A 17,498-nucleotide genomic window follows, 5' to 3' on the forward strand; every position below is an offset into this window, starting at 1 on the left:
CAGACCTAAGAATCCTCAACATTTAAATATAAAAACATTTATAGGTAATAATATTTACTTTTAATGACAAAGTACCTAAGTACTAATTAATACATGAAATTAGGCCAATCCAAGCAAAATGTTTAAAACAACAAATCTTCATCATCCCAGTTATGTGGGTAGCAAACCGGTTTGAAGTCACCTCCAGAGACTGTAGTTGAAGAAATGGTGATCTGCCCGTCGGCAATACATTCCAAAGAATCCTCTTGGGAGATTGATGGGACCGAAGAACCGTCTTAAAGAATAGTAAAAATAAAATGCTTAATCGTCATATTTAAGTATTATTGGACAAAAAACGGTTTGGTATACTTAACATGTCTACGTGGATTTAGGTTTTATAGAAATCTCTAGGAATAAGTAGTGCTGCTATGGTGTAAATTCTAGGCTTGATTAGTTGAGGCTGTCGGTAGTTACCGAATGAATGGGTGACCAACTTTCGCGATCCAAGATTATTCGTTTCCCTTATGTCTCAGAAAAAACGCTAAGCAATCGGTCCCGTGTAATCAGGTACCATCTGAATTATTCTGATGGTGACAAACCCGTAGCGACCAAATCTCGCTCTCCGAGTCGAGTTTTAGGTATACTTATACGAGAGGATAATATGGGAACGCACCGCATTATTATCCCTAAAAAAAATTGCTGCCATGATGTAAGTAATGGGGAGGTGTCAAGACCCTAAGCTATGAGGAATACGAATCACAGAGAGACGGATTATACAGACCAATTTCACAAAGTATATCCCCGCAGATTGGTTCCTTAGTAGATTTGACTTTAGGCAAAATTTGACCCATGTTTTTCTTTGCTTTTACCATTTTCAAACGATGAAACTCTTCTCTTTCCTTTTGTAATAAAAATAAAAACTTTAAAAATGCTGGCAGCTATAAAAAGTACCTAGCAAATAATATATTTTTATTTTCTTTATTTAAAAAGTAATTTACCCTTTCGTCGATTTCTGTTAAAATATAATTTTCAGTGTTTCGTAATTTGGGCATTATAACTTTTTCAATGCCATTGACTTTTCTGAAAATATAAGATCAAAATTAGTGCAGTACCTAACCTATCTACTGCTACAGTACTAAACCTACAATAAAATCTATATTATAAGTACCTAAATACGGAAGTGTGTCTATCTGTCTGTCTGTTAGCGTTTCACGGCTCCTCTGCGTAACCGTCTTTGACGAACTTCGCTAAATAGGTAGCTTGCATCCCAGAGACGAACATAGACTATTTCTATCCCGGAAAATCAAGGAGTTCCTGCAGGATTTTTTTAAAAAGCCTACATCCATTGGGACGAATCATCTATAGCTGAATCTCGTACCGTAGACAATATATCTACATTTGAAAAACCGTTATGTTTAAAAACGTAATTCAAATAATTAAACTACTGTATTTTTAACTGACCTTAACGTAGATTTAATAGCTTCATCGAGTAGTAAGCAAGTGTTCCGTAGAGAGGCAAACTTAACGAGTAATTTGGTAGCCTCTCGGAATGCGTCCTTCGTTTGTGCCGTGCGGTGACCGCCGGCGCCGAGCCCGGCGTACCGCAGGGCGTCGTTGGCGGACCCGTCTTCTATAACTTGGAGGGAAACTGTGGAGACTCCTGATATGTTTTCTAGGACTCGCTGCACCCTTATTTGCGCCTTGTATAATTTAAAATTAGTATAATATAATATTAGATAGGTATATTTATAGACTATACCTACATTATATGTAAGTACCAAAAATACTAAGTTGGTAAAAATTAATCTACTTGTTCACTTTTTTTTATGGTCACAGTGTAGTCAAACCACGGTGGTAGAAATGGTGTATCTTGGCCAAGTTGCAAGGTCAAAACTCATACAGAAATTATTATCGAGTGCTATCATCATCAGCAACTCATCACCGGCCTACTACTGAGCACTCGTCTTATCTCAGAATGTGTAGACTATAGAGAATAAGTTATAAAACCTCAATCTTGTTAGGGATTTAGCCATTCGCGTCTCTGTAGCATTAGCGAGCTCAAAGAAAATGCATAAATAAATGTGGTCAGGAATGCATGTTTACCTCTCCAACATTTTCCAGTACTAAAGCATTCGACTCCCCATTCGTAAACTTTATAGCAGCGAGCGATATGTACGCCTCTCTCAAGGTGTGCCCCATAATAGCTTGGGTAGTCGCCAGTTCGCTCGCAGCCTGCCGACCCCGTATACGCAAAGCTTCGGTCTTTCTCTTCAAAAGTTGGTATCCTCGCAGAACCTTTTCCTGGCGGTTTTTGATTTCTCTCAACATGAATAATGATGCCGCGACTGGGTAACGGTTCTCCGAGTTCATCTTATGCTTTTATGATTGGAAAAACCAGAAAAACGGCAATGTAATATTTTTTGGTGTTTTTTTTTGCCAAGGCGTGAATTTGACAAGACATTTAAATGTTTTTTTTTTATAAGAATTTAAAACAGGTAGCTATCTAATCCTCTTTATTCCTGTAGATTATAGTCATTAGTCTATGTCTTTTTATAAAATAAAGGTCAGCACTAATCAGTGAAGACTATTCAAACTCTCTCTCCTATTACCTACCTAACTATAATGGGACTAATAAAGGTTATAAGTATACCTACTGATTCTCAATCTCTAAACAACTAAAAAGACAGCTAAATGTAACCTTTTATTATGTTGTCTGTGGAAAAGGACAGTACCTACTAGATTAAAAGATCAGTCAATTTTATTTTAGTGATTGTGTACTAGATTTACCCACAATTATTGTTGTCCTTATATTACCTCACTAATTTATAGGTACTTGAATTTTGTAAAAATATCCGTGAAAAATTCTTGTGCTATCTGCGATTCACTAGTTATAACTCAGAGAGAAGTTCAAGTCAGTCATAAATAAAAGACGTTTTTCATATTTTAAGATTTGTATTTATTTATACATTTTATAAATGTAATCTTTATAATATATATAATATTAAAGCAGTCTCTCTTACATAAAGATCTTATTTTACAGATTCTTAGGGTCAATTCATATTGACGGAATGACAGCGAATTGAAGCGAAAATCTATTTGGTGGCTACATATTGACATTTACGCGTCTTTTTCTCGGTGATTTGTGCATTTCATTGCCCGGAGATAGACGTTAATATGCTGTATAAAATAGCATAAAAAGTATTTTTGCTTCGATTCGCTGTCAATGTGAATCGAACCTTAGTCTTCAGGCACACATTTCAATTTATAGAGGTCTCTATATTCTGTGTGTAGGTAATAGTGCTAATCCAGTTGAACACAAATCCTAAAATCTAAAATGACAGGTCTAAAGTGCCCTCCCTTTCACAATATGGCAAAGGGTGGCAATTTTTTAAACCCGTAAACTAAAAAGGCTTTAACCCTAAAGCCTTTTTAGTTTGTGTGCAACCGAATTAGCACCATTATAGTATTAGTGTGTCCTTTAGACACTTAATTGCACACTTTTATCATTAGTTTGTTGATTAAAATCTATACGTAATAGATTACTGAGTTGGTCTCACTACACTGGTGCCATTTCAACTTGACAGAGATGTCTTGTAAGCTGCCGTACATACATACATAAGAAAAGTAACTTAAGTTATTCCTTATAACATCAGACATCTGTCAGTAAAAGTCCCGTCAAAATCGGTCTAGCCGTTTCGGCAATTAGCCGAAACAAACAGACAAACAAAATTTTTGAAAATTGATAAACCTATATATAAAGTAAACAGCTGCTATTTTGACATTACATAGACACTTCAATTTTATTTATTTGTATAGATGTATAGATTAATATAATATACATATTACATACATGTATAATTATACATCAAAGTTGCGTGTAGGTCACAAACTCAGTCAGTCTTAGCCAAGCACAGTTTCAGTAGAATCAGCATTCCGAATCGGTGGTGGTAGTCACAGACAACACTAGTACTTGCTCTACATGAAATAAATAAATGATTGATTTGTTTTAAAAGTATGCAAAAGAGTGCATGCTTTATAGCGTGCTGCTTGGGTTTGATGCATGCGCTAGGCCAGCGAAAATTAGGCATGCGAACAGGCATACGTCTGGACGCTGGATAGTTAGCCGAAGTTGAAAATGCACCAGTGTAGTTAGACCTAATATGCCATCTTTACTCTTTACATAGGTCACTTTATTGTCAAAAAGTGTCGAACACGCTGTCTTGGTGTGATTCTGATCGCACACAAATAAGCGAGCGGCGCATTGGTGCCTTACTTACTGCCTTAGGGCCGGCGCACATATGGCGGAGAGCAGCGCAGAGCATTTTTCACAGTCAAAGTATTATCGACATTGTCTTCATTGAAATAGTATCTAAAATCAATTGTGCATCCGTGTGGATACTCGCGCATCCGCGCGCAGTCCCGCGCATTCTCTAGTAGGAATTCGCGTAATGTATCACGCGATTAGAAAACTTCGCGGGCATGCACTGCTTTGCGCTCCGCCATATGTGTGCCGACCCTTAGGCGCAATTCATCGTCAATTTCAGACATCGAGCTTAAACTTAGCTTGATTTCCTTTCGCATAGCCGTACTCGAGTGCGCAGCGCGCTTTTGAGCATACTAAGACGTCATTCTTATGCTAAGTGTCAACTAGGTACAACTTGCAGAAGACTCTTTCCTACCGCTTGCCCATTACATTGTGTAAATACTTGCGCAAGAAATTGCGGAAGTTACATTTCAATCGAAAAAACTTGCTGACATTGACGTTGCAATGACAAGGAAACTTCTACAAGAACACGTGCCAGTGGACACTTGGAATAAAATATATCGCGATCGGTCCGCGCTGATTGGTATGCGATCAGTTTTATAGGTGTATACAGTACTACCAACATTACTAAACTTCAATCATCAACTGCTTTATGCTGCCTAAAATTATAGTATAAGCAGTAAAATATTATTAATATCTGCGTCCGACATTTGTCACGAGTCCTGACTCAAGTCCGTGTTGATGATGCCCTCCAAGTCTCAACTGTCCTGCCAGTAGTTGTTGTAGTTGCCAGTGGGCGGTGGAACAGGCATGGGGGGTCCATTAGGGGGCGGGACAGCGTTTGACCCGTAGGGCGACCCTTGCGGAGATCCATATCGCGGTCTAAACCAAGGTCTGCTCGTGTATTGGTACTGGTTACTCGCGTATGCCGCTAGATTTTGCCCCGTTGCGTTTGGGTACGGATTTTGCCCGGTTTGATTTGGCGGGTAAGCTACGTTCGGCATATTGGGCATGTTTGCGGGATAACTTTGATTAGGAGCTGGAGTGGTTGATGGAGAGAAACTTGCTTGCGAATTATTTTGCGAACTTGGGGTTGTACACGCCCCGTAAGATTGATTCGGCGTTTGAGGATTTGAACCGTTTGTAGGGTAACTCGGAGGTTGCGTTGTGGTTTGGCTGCCGTTGTAAGCTGTGTTTTGTGAAGTGCTGCCGTTGCTCGTCCCGTAACTCTGCTGTGTTACAGTTTGGTTTGAAGGCGTGTAAGAAGTTGAAGTAGAGTTTCCATCGGCTGCAAAATTTTGTTGAGTCGGATTTGCAGGGGTAGTCCCAGAAATCGAGTAGCTGTTATCCTGAGATGATGAAGAGATGTAATTAGTTTGATTGCTCGTTCCATTTGCGGCAGCATCTGTTTCGGTACTAGTCGATTGGCTGTTGCCATTATTAGGTGCTGGTGTAGTCGCCTGATTAGTTGACATTGTGTATTGGACATTGGGGTTCGTCGCGGGCATGGTCATTGCACCTGAATTAGCCTGCATCACATACTGTGGCGGCATATTTGCATATTGTGAAGTTGGCGTTATGAAGTTAGAATTTTGGGGTACGATTTGATGAACTGGCGGAGGTTGAGAAACTGGTATTGTTGGCGTATTGGTCATTGGCGATGAGGGAGGAGGAGCTTGTACTATAGGGATCGTACCAGAAACTGTTAAATTCGAATTGGCCAACTGTTGGCCGGCGAGAGCTGCGTTCAACTGTTGTGCTGATAGCTGCGTATTCAAATTAATTCCTGCTGGCATATATTGCGAATTCGGTGGCATATTCATTGGCATTAATGGCACATTGTATTGGACTCCGCCTGGCATGCCGAGTTGGTTTGGCTGCATGACTGTTACGTTCTGCCCTGGCTGCAAAACTTGTTGGCCGATTAACCCGGGGGGTAGACCCCCTTGGACGAGGCTTGGATGATTCGCTGGTATCATGTAGACTTGGCTGTTGGGCTGGCCTATCATAGTTGGCATCTGACTGATGTTCAAAGGATTCTGCAGTACAGTCATGCCTTGAGGAACTGTTATCATTTGCACGTTTTGAGTTGTATTCTGTAGTTTATTCCCCGATAGGTCCTGCTTCTGTCCGTCTTTACCAGATTGTATCTGTATGGCATTTCTGTCTAAATGTTTAATATACATCCCTGAGCCGTCTTGTGTTACCGATGATCCTGATACACTGGAAAGAGAAAGTAAGCTGCTTTATTTTGAATTCCAGTAACGTTCTTATTATAAAGAAAAGAAGAGAACGAAGTTCCTAAAACGATAAAAAGTAAACTAGAGGAATTAAAGCAATAGTTTCTATTCGAGTATTACAATTCAATTATCCGATGAATAAAATTATTTTGACAATGCTTCTATTTCTGTTGTATGCCAAACTGTAACTAACCACAAATTTACAGACAGAGAAAACTTTAACTGTACTTTTCCGCACCATTGTAAGGATTCTGCAAAGAGCTTTAAAGATGGTGCAATAAAATAAAGTTATTTACTTGGTCTGTTGTCCCGAAGACACGTGGATGATGGTTCCGTGAGCAGGATTTATTTTCATCCCCATACTGACCACCGTGTTATCTCTAGCTGCAGGGAACAATTCAGTGCTGTCAATCAATTCACTAAAACAGTTTTACGCAAGGCAAGTCTACGCTTTTGCAACGTCATGCACAAATTACACAAAAATGCTGGTGTTTCCACGTCAGTTGCTCTGGATTTTCCAGTAGATTCGTTGAACAGCACAAAATTCTAGAAAAAAAATGGCTTTAGGCTGCTATTTTGGCTTGACGTTGAATAAGAAAGCTGCATCTAAGATATCTGAGTGAAAATTGACTGTAAAGAAATAACCACTACCACTGCTGATGCAATAAGTAGGGTACATAGCTCAGTTAACCTATTGTTTATAGGTTGAGGTCCCAAAAAGATGGAGTGTCGACCGTATCTAGAAAGCACTGTTTGAAAACCTCTCCCCAGGATAGACAGCATCAAAAAAGTTGCAGGGAACTACTGGAGCCGAGCGATACAAGACCGTTAAGTTCAGATACACCTTCAAGAGATCTATGGTCCAGTCCAATAGTTGGGATGACAATGAATATTTCGCTTCTGTAACATACGCAACCGCACAACCCAAAGCGACCTTTGAGAATGTTTATGCTCATGCTTGAAAAGTGACCCTATAAGGGTTCCATTTTTCCTTTTGAGGTACGGAACCCTAAAAATGGTACCCGAAGTAACGTTGATCAAAGACTAGACTAATTAGAATTTGATAAAGTTAATGATGACTGGAAAATGTTATTAGCAGAAGTAAGTTTTCTAAGATTTAAGTAATAAGCTCGCGTCTCGCGTCTTTGGCAGTGAAGGGTGAATCAAAGCAGACTATCGTATTCTTGACAGCTTTGAAAAAAACAGGCACAATGTAATACAAAAGTCAAACGTTGAAGATTTGTCGAAACTTCTGACATTTTTCTTGGCGTAAAAATCCTGTAAGTAAGCAAATAATATTAAGCAATGAAACGCTTGCACATTTCTAAGACAACTTAAAATAGGTAGATTTTAATGCTTGCTCAAAAGACTGTCATGCATTACGCACAAATACATTTACCAAATTCTAAAACATCTCAGATGACGCAAAGGCCAAAAATCGTTAACGAATTTTACGCGAGATGACCTATAAGAAATTAGCAAGGTATAAACGCACAATCCATACGTAATATTCAGAGATTATATAACTTGCAAAGGCCTATGTCCAGCAGTGGACGCGTACAGGCTAATGGAATGGAAAAAATATAACTTGAAGGCTGGTTGAACTTGACACCTGCACTCGAACAAAAGCTGAAAGAACAAAATCTAATTCAAGTGTGATGTGACGAGCGGCATTTTGAATTGTCCCTTTGAAGAAAAGCTTGTGTCTCGTTCAAAACGACTAGGGCTGGCGCGATACTGTAAAGTCTCTGTACTCTTAAGTGTGAACGTTGCAAAGAAGCTTACAGAAGTTTTTCGGGGACCAAAAGTATCAAAGTTGATAAATTATAGCTGGATAGTGATGTGCTGTAAACAATTGTTACATTAGGCAAAATAAAATGAAGTAGAAATCATCGATGATACCATAGTATGGCTGGCTATACGCTGAATTTTAGTTGAGTTTGACCTTAATCAAGCAAAATAAGAAAATATAAAAAAGTATATAGATTTTGGTCCGATGTTTGTAATTTTTTACAGCTGCTAAAGAGGTTTGAGTCCATTCCTCTTCCATAATCTGGAAAGCAAAATATTACGCTTGGCAAATACGCATATTAATAAGTTTCATATTATAGAATAAAAATTTACAAATAATTAAGCTTGTTAAAGTGAAGTGAGAAATGGGAAGAGTTTATATCCGAGATAAGTTGAAATATAGTCAAAAATCAAAGTTACACTATTACAAAGTTTACGCCCGAAACTTTTAGTACGCTCTGAACGAGTTTTTGTATAGATACAGTGAACTGTGAAGGGCCGCTGGAGTTTTCTTCGAAGAACTCGGAGCCTAGCAACGATCGCTTTGGTGGTCTTCGAGAGCTTTTGACGGTTAAGAACTTCATGTTACCCAATGTCTTTCACAGGACTTCGGATCTCTAAAGAAAAGCTTCCTGAAACAAGAAGAAGGCCTGTGCAAAAAGGCTTTCTTCATAGATTTTTATGGAGTCCCACACGTGACTGGTCGAGGCAGCAATACGCTGCCGTCGCTCCATTTGTCTCTCTCTGCATCTAAAGAAATTGGTTAGTGCGAGTGAGAGCAACGCCCACTGTGATGGCTGCGGCGACTGTTGCGCGTTGATAACTAGGTACAGTGAAAAAAGCTGGAAGACAACAGATTAATAATTTCGCTCATTCAACGCAACTTTCCTCGGATTTAGAGCATGACAAAAATTTCGGGCGACCAAAGTTTATATTTTAGTGCGTGTTCACATACAACTCCCAGTTCCGGGCGGACAAAATTTGCGGTGTCGCACATGGGTACGCGAACGCTCGGCTATTCTAAGGTTTGATCTTCTTTCTTCATGGGCTTATTCCCGCTTTTAGACGTCGTCCGTATGTTGTACCTACGTTTGATTTTTTTTAAAGAGCTTTGACCTTTAACCTGCGCAATGGGTGATTTATCGAACAGTAGTTTGCCGCCCAGTATTAAAGACGAGGACTGTCGTCCAGAGCTCTTTTTACCTAAAACCAACGGTATTTTCGCTTCCGCGCCTGTCTCAAGCCAACGTTTTTAAACGTCAAGAGTTAACGTGAACAAGCACTAAAGATTTCAAAATTGGCGTAAAGCTATAAAGATGGGTTCATCAAATAATCTCGGTTATAAAGGATCAAGTTTCAGTAAATCTTCAATACCTGCGGCGCTGGTCCAAGACCTCGAATCTCTCGACGAGCTCTTGTCCTGGCTTACATGCGACCTGCGGCATCGTTTCGGTTCAATACATACACAAAATTTACGTTAATCATACAAAATCATACATACGCGACTTCATTTGGCCGAAGTTTAAAGTTAAAATCGCCTGGTCAAAAACAAATAAGTACATGCAAATCAGCTCTCGCCATAAAAGTTGAAATACGAATATTTGAGGTTAAATGAACCCCTAAAACTTAGGCCATAATTCAGATTTCATACGTGTTGGTTTCACCTGTGCCGTCACCAACTAAGCCACACAGCAAAATTTCTAGTCTATATTTTTATTTTAGTCGTCTTCCTTTGGTTTCGATCGATTTAGGCTCAGGGATAGAGCCCAGAGCCGTAAAGCAAGTTAAAAAAAACGGTCGTTTTTTGCCGCGCGGTCAAGATGTGCGGCGAAATGCAACCCGTGTAAAGCTCGCATTATTGCCTATTTTTCCAGCTTTTATGGCGCATACTTACCACGATTTTAACTTAACTTGCCAATGATTTCCAGAAAAGTACCACTTTATTTATAAATTCAAAAGATTACGAAATCTTTAGGACTAAAATTTAGGAAAAAGTTTATCTACTGCCAATATTAAGTTTTACAGCTTTTACTGCATAAGTTATATTCGAATTTAATAAGTCGACACCTCCATACTTCTGCACGATTCAATATTGAGCTAAATATCTTCTAAATTGTACTCGATTTAAATCCTTAATCACAAATAGTTTTTTTTTGAGATCTCAAATATCTTTTTTCCTATCTCCAAACTTGTGATAATTGCAATGCACTGCATTAATGTTGGCTTTGCCTGATTAAGGGCAGAATAAAAAAATAAAATAAATAATAATAGAGATAAAGGATATTGATTACAGAAGAAATGGAAATCGTATTCCAAATCTCGTAGAATTTAAAAAAAAGTAAAACATGTATATGTTTCAGAGCCCTAGTGAAACAAGAGTTACGTAACTCTGCCGAAATTGTATGGAACCTTCAGATATAAAATTAGGACGTTTGCTAAAACTTCAGATTCACGCTAAGGCCTCAAACGATATTGGCTGAGAATTTGTCTTTGCTGAGACTTTAAACAGAGTTAAAACGCGACAGATTTATTTCTCTACATCTATCTCATTTTCAATAATTAGTAAGTTTAAGAGTAAGAGCTAAACCTGTGTATTTTAGCCAATAGCGAAAGAATATCAGCCAATTAGACAGATTGCGTTTATTAGACGATATGCAATATCAGTTTGGTGCTAGGGTTATGTAAGTGACATATTTAAAAAATATTTAGCTTTTATCCTGAAAAAGATGGTTAAATCGAAGATTAACTAAATGGTTAAGTTTGACTTACCCAGCCGGTGCTATCGGGCGTAACTGCAACTGACTGGGCGTTCCATCTGACAATCTTTTTTGACCTCTCGAGTCTTGGTTATGTTTTGTTGGTGTTGAACTCTGAAAATTTTGAAAATTATCTTGCAATCACAAAAACTATAGTGTTAAATATGATTACAGCTCTTATCACGAAAGTTGATTCTGTGCGGTTAGAATTTAAAGCTTGATCATATATAACGCGCGACTAAAAAAATCTATGCAGCATATTGAAGAGCAGAGCTAATAAAATTTTAGAATGTTGCACCTAATAAGGTTTTTCATTTCTTTTCTTTTTTGACAAGAGGGAATAAACGCTCTCCGATGCTCTCTGAGTTGATCTATCTAAACGGATCCTTTAATGCAAGATGTCCGATAATCTGTTAACGCTTTGTCTGCCCAAGTACCTAGCGTCAATGCTTTCTCGCGGATTTTCTAACGACAAAGCTTGAAAAAAAACCAGAAGAGAGCATTGTCACATTGGTTGTGCTTGAACTGCAGGGCTCAGCGTATTCCAGACCAACAAAATCAATTTTTTTAAGAACCATGACAACTTTTGAGATACGAACTGTAAAACTCAAGATACATTGCAGCAGAGTAGGTGCAAAGCATGTACGTCATTTCTTAAAAATTCCTGTGTAAGTGTAAAGTGTAAAGAGAAATGCAAATAAAAAAATTGTACCAGTCAAAAACGCACTTTACGTAGTAGATTTTACTTAGAAACATTTTAAACGTTAAAATGCGTTGCTTCGCTTCAACTCTGCCCCAATATGCCTTGAGCCTAAGAATGCGAAGCCCATACACCGAGTAAAGTGAAGGCTAGTGCTAAATGAACTAATACGACAGAGATGGGGACAACGAAAGAAATGGCTATGGTAAGTTAATAAAAACTATTTTGAAATTATTTGCAACTTAAAATGAGATTCAGAAAAGCTTTAAAGAAAACTTAAGGGTCAATTATTGAAGAATATATTGGTTTGGTTGTATAATTTTTTTAAGGCATGGGACTGGTGCTAATTCAGTTGTACACAAAACCGTAAAAATCGTGCACTGCTTTTTGTGCAGGGAATATTGTGAAAGGAATGGCAATACTGCAACAAAGCAACTTCATTTTGGAAAAGTTCTGTTTCCTTTGTAACATTTTAGAAAAAATGCGTCGCTCTGCTTTCACTGCCACACTATGTTTTGAGCCTTAGTTTAGGTTTTGTGTACCACACAATATTAGCAATGTGGATTTTCAGAATGGAAATTAAAAAATCTTAACTTGGTAGTGAAATGCAAATAAACATTTTGGTAATTTTAAAGCTTTAAACGTAGGTAATGGAGGTGAGAAGAAATTATAATATTAGTATGATGCTGAATGCTATGACAGTAACATTTGCTCACTGATATAATTTGCGGAGAGGACGCTTGACCGGTTGAAATTATATTTATTAGAGACGCACTGCTTACTATGGGCTGTTAAAAAATTGCAAACATTAATTTGTATCCTATTTTGTTGTGCTTTTTCGAAGAGTTACATAATATTTGTCATGAATAAATAATAAATATTAAATACATCATTTACATTTTTATTAATAGTGTTTATCCACACTTGAAAGTTTCGAAATAAATTGAGGAGCTGTCGAGCAACTCTGAGGTCATATCCAAACAAAACGGCCTAAAACAGTGCTAAATGTAAGTCAAGCAGAGTTTCAACAGCTTTCTTTCAGTTTTTTCCTCCTCCAGTACAATTTCATACAATTAATTTGTCAATTAGTGGGTATATGCCCTTCAATCTAACAACCAAGGCTCAGGGCACAATACTTGTTTATGATACACTAGCTGATGCCCCCGACTTCGTTCGCGTGGATGTAGGTTTTTTAAATTCCAGTGGGAACTATTTGATTTTCCGGGATAAAAAGTAGCCTATGTGCTAGTCCAGGGTATAATCTATCTCCATTCTAAATTTCAGCCCAATCCGTACAGTAGTTTTTGCGTGAAGGAGTAACACACACACACACACACACACACACACACACACACACACACACACACACACACACACACACACACACAGATACAAACTTTCTCCTTTATAATATTAGTGTGACAATATTAGAGAGAATGTGTGGTCCAAATAGTGTAGATAAATACTTCAATTTTGAAATTTCCTTCAAGTGTAGATAAATACTTTAGTTTTTTACATCATAATAGATATGTAGAATTGATACGTGAATTATTAAGTTTTTAAAAAAATATTTATTGATATTACCTTCTGGTTGAATTGCATGAGTGTTCCAGTGGCTTGTAATTGTTGGAGCTGCACAGCTGACAGTGGGAGCGAGGTTTGTTGGAAACTGTTCGCTGGCGCTATCTGTAGATACAAGTACAAGTAAGCTGTAACAGTACTACCACTTTTATAAGTTGCTTCAGCAAAATTCGTTTGTACAGAAAAGCGGCACCTAAGGCAGTTTTCTGATTAACTTATGCTTGTTTGTTATTTTGCGTAGTAATCTTTTACTATCGCAAAACACCAATTTTAACTTTGGCATTTTGCGTTTTTGTCATTATGTGTCTAAACGGTTTTTTTTATTGTGCTTAACTAATTTGAGTCAATTTTGATATCGTTTATGAATTTATCGTTTAAGTATGGAATATTATTGTAAATTGAACGATTGAAAAGAGCAACCGCCGAGTTTCTTGCTGGTTCTTCTCGGTGGGAACGGCATTTGCGAACCAGTGGTAAATTATTTAAAGATTCAAAAGCACTTGTAAATGTTTATTTGAATAAAAGTCTATTCTATTCTATAATCTGTTCTATTCCATTTCAAATTACAATTCAATATTGTGTATGTACTTACAGAAACATACTGCTGTGGCTGTAAGTTGGTCAACCCAGACTGATTGGATGTCAACTCCTGTAGTTGCTGATACGGTATCAACATAGTTTGACCACCTGGGACAGTCCATTGCATAGTATCAGCACCCTGTAAATGTAAGATCACGCTTAAAGTATGTTTGAGTCCTTAGGCTCCATCTGCACGGGCGACAGTCTCGCCGTGCCGTGATACAACTCTTAGGGCCAATCTCCACAGGGCGATATTATCGCGGCGATACAAGTCACTCCGGATGGTATAACGGATGGGAAGTCATTTTAAGTATGGGCAGGAAAACATAATACCAGAACCGTGTTACATGAACTTTTGCACTCTGGCAGATTAACGTAACTCTGCTGGTCGCTTCTGGAAAACCTGCATCAATCATTATTACAATCGCAAATGTTGCAATTGGCTGAATTTATGGTACTCTTGTTGAAATAATGCATGTAGGCAATAGTGAGACAGACCAATCAGAGGTGATTGCGATTGTCACACTGTTGCAGTCATTTTACCGTAATCGTGCCAAGGCCAGGTGACATTGTAATTTGTAAAGTACTTACAAGGGCTATAAAAACTAGATAGGAGTCAACAGTGGCTTCAACACATTAATTTGTTAATGAATAAACTCTACCTGTATATGATATTTGACTTCTTTGTCGCCTTTGTCAGTGCTGTATAGGAACTTCTGTGAGGAATTGGTGCTTTGCGCTGCGCAGACCACTGGTGTTGCTGTTGCAGAACTAACTGTGGTTGTGTCTGCACCTGTTTTAGTTATTTATTTTTAAAACATTAGAACATGAATGGCTGCTCTTCCTTCTGCTCGCGACCTTGTCCACCTGGATTCAGGTTTTTAAAATCCTGGTGGATTATCTGGGATAAAAGGCTAAAAGGTAGCCTATGTTACTCTCCAGGTCTTTAACTATATCCATGCATTTAGCTACTCCATTGCAACGTGATTGAGGACAAACCAACAAACAGACACACTTTGGCATTTATAATATGGGTAGTGATAATAACTTACAGGTACAGAAACCTCACTTGGCAAAGACAATTAAACAGTGATTCTTGTTACAACCCAACAAAGTGCAATTCAGATTTCACAACAGTGGTCTAAAATTTAATAAATGCTTCCCTTTCTATTGTATAAACTCTATCTCTTATATTTGTCTCTTACGACATTAGACTTACAAAAGAACCATTGAAGGAGATATTGAGAAGCATGACAAGTGAGCCCAGCATGCTATTAGCTATTAGTTAGACACCAGCCCGGCTAGCATGGGCAGTAGATAAAAATTATATTCCCAATTATATCCACTGATTTCTATGACATCAGTGGATATAATCGGCTACTGCCCATGCTAGCCGGGCTGAGATATAGTACTATCACATAAGAGCAGTAATATTTTTGTATGCATCCAATGTGGCTACCCTACAGAACAACGGTTTTCAGGCCTGGCATCCTTTAATAGTAGCAAGTAGAGGATAAAATCTATATTGTACTACTATTGGTTACTATAAAAGAAAATAAATATCATTCCAGTTTTCATCTAGTTATGAATATTTACCTGTTAAACTTGCTTGAGGAAAAGATAATCCATTTGGCAGAATCATGGACATGGAAGACGGAACACCACTCAGTCTTAGCTGAGTCACATTAACCGGCTGCATGGAAGATATGTCAATCATCTGTGTCCCAAAGTTGGGCTGTTGTATTGCACCTAACGACTGTGCTATGGGTAGTGACGTGAAGTTGGTATTTGATACTTGTACACCAGGTTGTACAATGGGTATGAGTTGACCATTTTCTTGGTTCAGTACATAGTGTTGTTGAGGAAGTAACTGTAAAGATATAGTAAAATCCATACTAGTATTTTATAAGGGTGAAAAATGTGTCCGTCTGAATTACTCTTTCACAGATCATTTGCTTAATTTTAATGAAGTATGTTACTAGATAGCTTATTTTTTGGAGACAGACATACTTTTTATCCTTGAAAATGAAAGAGATCATACAGAATTTTAGACAGCATACATGCACACAGACATTTACTTAGCTTGTTTAGTTATTACTACTAGTATTTATATCTTGCTTGGAAAAGAATCCATACTGATATTGATAGTTATTTTTTTTTTTTTTTAAAACACTTCAGTTTTTTAAAGCACAAAGCAAGGAAAACTTACAGGTAAGTACATAAATTCTACACAAGATATTGTTTTAAATACAGTACTTAGGCTAGGCCTTTTGTTTCTAATCATCCAAATTTTTTGATGTACATTAAGAATAAGTAAGTACTTTTAAGTATTACTGTGTAATACATCTACATCTAAAAGTTCTCCTCCATTTCATGTACAAATAAGCAGGGTCTGCTTATTATAAACACTAATCAGGTTCTATGAGAAATTAAAGTTTGTAAAAAAGGTCTACCTGTAGTACTGTGGGTTGACGTACAGTCATAAGAGGAGTAGTGGCTGGTGCCACACTCACTACTGGAGGAATGACAGAAGGATGGGTAGAAGTACTGAGAGAAGAAGGGGTAGACATGGCCACTGATACCACGGGAGGGGGCACAGGGGGAGGTGCGGCAGTGGTTGTAAGGGTCGGAGGGGGCACGTTCAACGCAGGAGGCGGCCCTCCGGCCTGCGCAGCGCTCCACTGCGCCAACTCAGCTCGTATAGTCTCTATTAAGTTCTGTGCCAACGATCTAGCAGCCGCCAATGCCTCGGATCTAGTATGATGAAGAGCCAAGTGCAATGGCTCGAATTTATCATTTTTCAACACCGCAGCTACTCCCGTTTCCGACCTTATGTACTCTAAGTTAGTCCCATTCTGTAATACAAGTTGAAAATAGATGTAATAAACGTGAAAATGGTGAATTAGTAACAGAAATGTAGTGAGACTTACTGGTCCTAGTATTCGCGATTTGATATCAAATGCGGCTGGCGCATGATCTAAACCGATATAAACTTTATCTATAAGTCCGCCAGACATGATTTCTTATAGAAATAAGTCTAATTAAACTCTAATAGCGATATTTTTATTGAATGCATCTTTTACTGAAGAAAACACTGTTGCAGTGTTTTGACATTTTATGTCACAGTTCAGAAACAGCCACAGATCACTGTATACCACAGAGTACATTGAATTTAGTGCTATATACCAGGAAACAGCATCAGATTCGTGGTCTGCTTAGACTATAGAAAAGGTGGTCTGTGAACAGCATAGAGTAAAGTAAAGAAACAGTGACATCCGCACCAGTGTTTTCACTCCCGATTTTTATTTTACCTTTTCTGTAAGAATTGGCCCTAACTTACTTTAAAAAATTTAAAATACCATACCAATTTCTAGGGTACATTATTCTGAGATTATAATTTTTCATTCTACCTACACTTTTCTAGCCCGTTAGAGCCTATCCCTTTTAATGAACCCAAACGAAAATATACAATGAATGGGTAAAAGCAGGGCTGACCGAAGTTAGGTTTTGGCCTAACAATTAGCCGTTATGCCCTAAAATAGGGCAAAATCCGTGAAAGTGGAAGCACTCATGGAACACGGTACATTTGTCTATGGTAAGATAAGTTC

The 17,498-nt window shown here is 38.1% G+C and overlaps 2 protein-coding genes across 4 annotated transcripts; both read right to left on the reverse strand.

Annotated features, from left to right (window-relative positions):
- Positions 1-45: 45 nt before the first annotated feature.
- Positions 46-2,455, reverse strand: LOC123874493 (V-type proton ATPase subunit D-like). The gene is made up of 5 exons (XM_045919882.1): positions 2,083-2,455; positions 1,441-1,679; positions 978-1,059; positions 761-878; positions 46-274 (listed from the first exon to the last, which is right to left on the reverse strand). Exons 1-5 carry the CDS (start codon positions 2,347-2,349, stop codon positions 123-125), a joined length of 858 nt encoding a protein of 285 aa, XP_045775838.1. The 5' UTR covers positions 2,350-2,455; the 3' UTR covers positions 46-122.
- A 2,041-nt stretch (positions 2,456-4,496) lies between these two features.
- LOC123874485 (mucin-6-like) lies at positions 4,497-17,020 on the reverse strand. Of its 3 annotated transcripts, XM_045919869.1 has the most exons (11): positions 16,821-17,020; positions 16,344-16,745; positions 15,487-15,760; positions 14,553-14,683; positions 13,904-14,029; positions 13,315-13,416; positions 12,447-12,518; positions 11,044-11,144; positions 9,649-9,710; positions 6,780-6,867; positions 4,497-6,466 (listed from the first exon to the last, which is right to left on the reverse strand). In XM_045919869.1, the coding sequence occupies exons 1-11, from the start codon at positions 16,905-16,907 to the stop codon at positions 5,002-5,004; spliced, it is 2,910 nt and encodes a 969-aa protein (XP_045775825.1). In that variant the 5' UTR covers positions 16,908-17,020; the 3' UTR covers positions 4,497-5,001. The 3 variants fall into 3 exon arrangements, with proteins under 3 accessions (XP_045775825.1, XP_045775826.1, XP_045775827.1); XM_045919870.1 differs by lacking the exon at positions 12,447-12,518; XM_045919871.1 differs by lacking the exons at positions 6,780-6,867; positions 9,649-9,710.
- Positions 17,021-17,498: the final 478 nt, after the last annotated feature.

This window comes from Maniola jurtina, chromosome 18, assembly GCF_905333055.1.
Source record: "Maniola jurtina chromosome 18, ilManJurt1.1, whole genome shotgun sequence".
Classification (NCBI taxonomy): domain Eukaryota; kingdom Metazoa; phylum Arthropoda; class Insecta; order Lepidoptera; family Nymphalidae; genus Maniola; species Maniola jurtina.

Coding starts and splice junctions, on each gene's coding strand:
- LOC123874493 (XM_045919882.1), bottom strand. CDS start 2,349: ATGAACTCGGAGAACCGTTACCCAGTCGCGGCATCATTATTCATGTTG. Junction 1,680..2,082: donor TACTGGAAAATGTTGGAGAG/GTAAACATGCAT, acceptor AAATTATACAAG/GCGCAAATAAGGGTGCAGCG. Junction 1,060..1,440: donor GCTATTAAATCTACGTTAAG/GTCAGTTAAAAA, acceptor TTATATTTTCAG/AAAAGTCAATGGCATTGAAA.
- LOC123874485 (XM_045919869.1), bottom strand. CDS start 16,907: ATGTCTGGCGGACTTATAGATAAAGTTTATATCGGTTTAGATCATGCG. Junction 13,417..13,903: donor AGCCACAGCAGTATGTTTCT/GTAAGTACATAC, acceptor TTGTATCTACAG/ATAGCGCCAGCGAACAGTTT. Junction 6,467..6,779: donor TCTTCGGGACAACAGACCAA/GTAAATAACTTT, acceptor TTCTCTTTCCAG/TGTATCAGGATCATCGGTAA.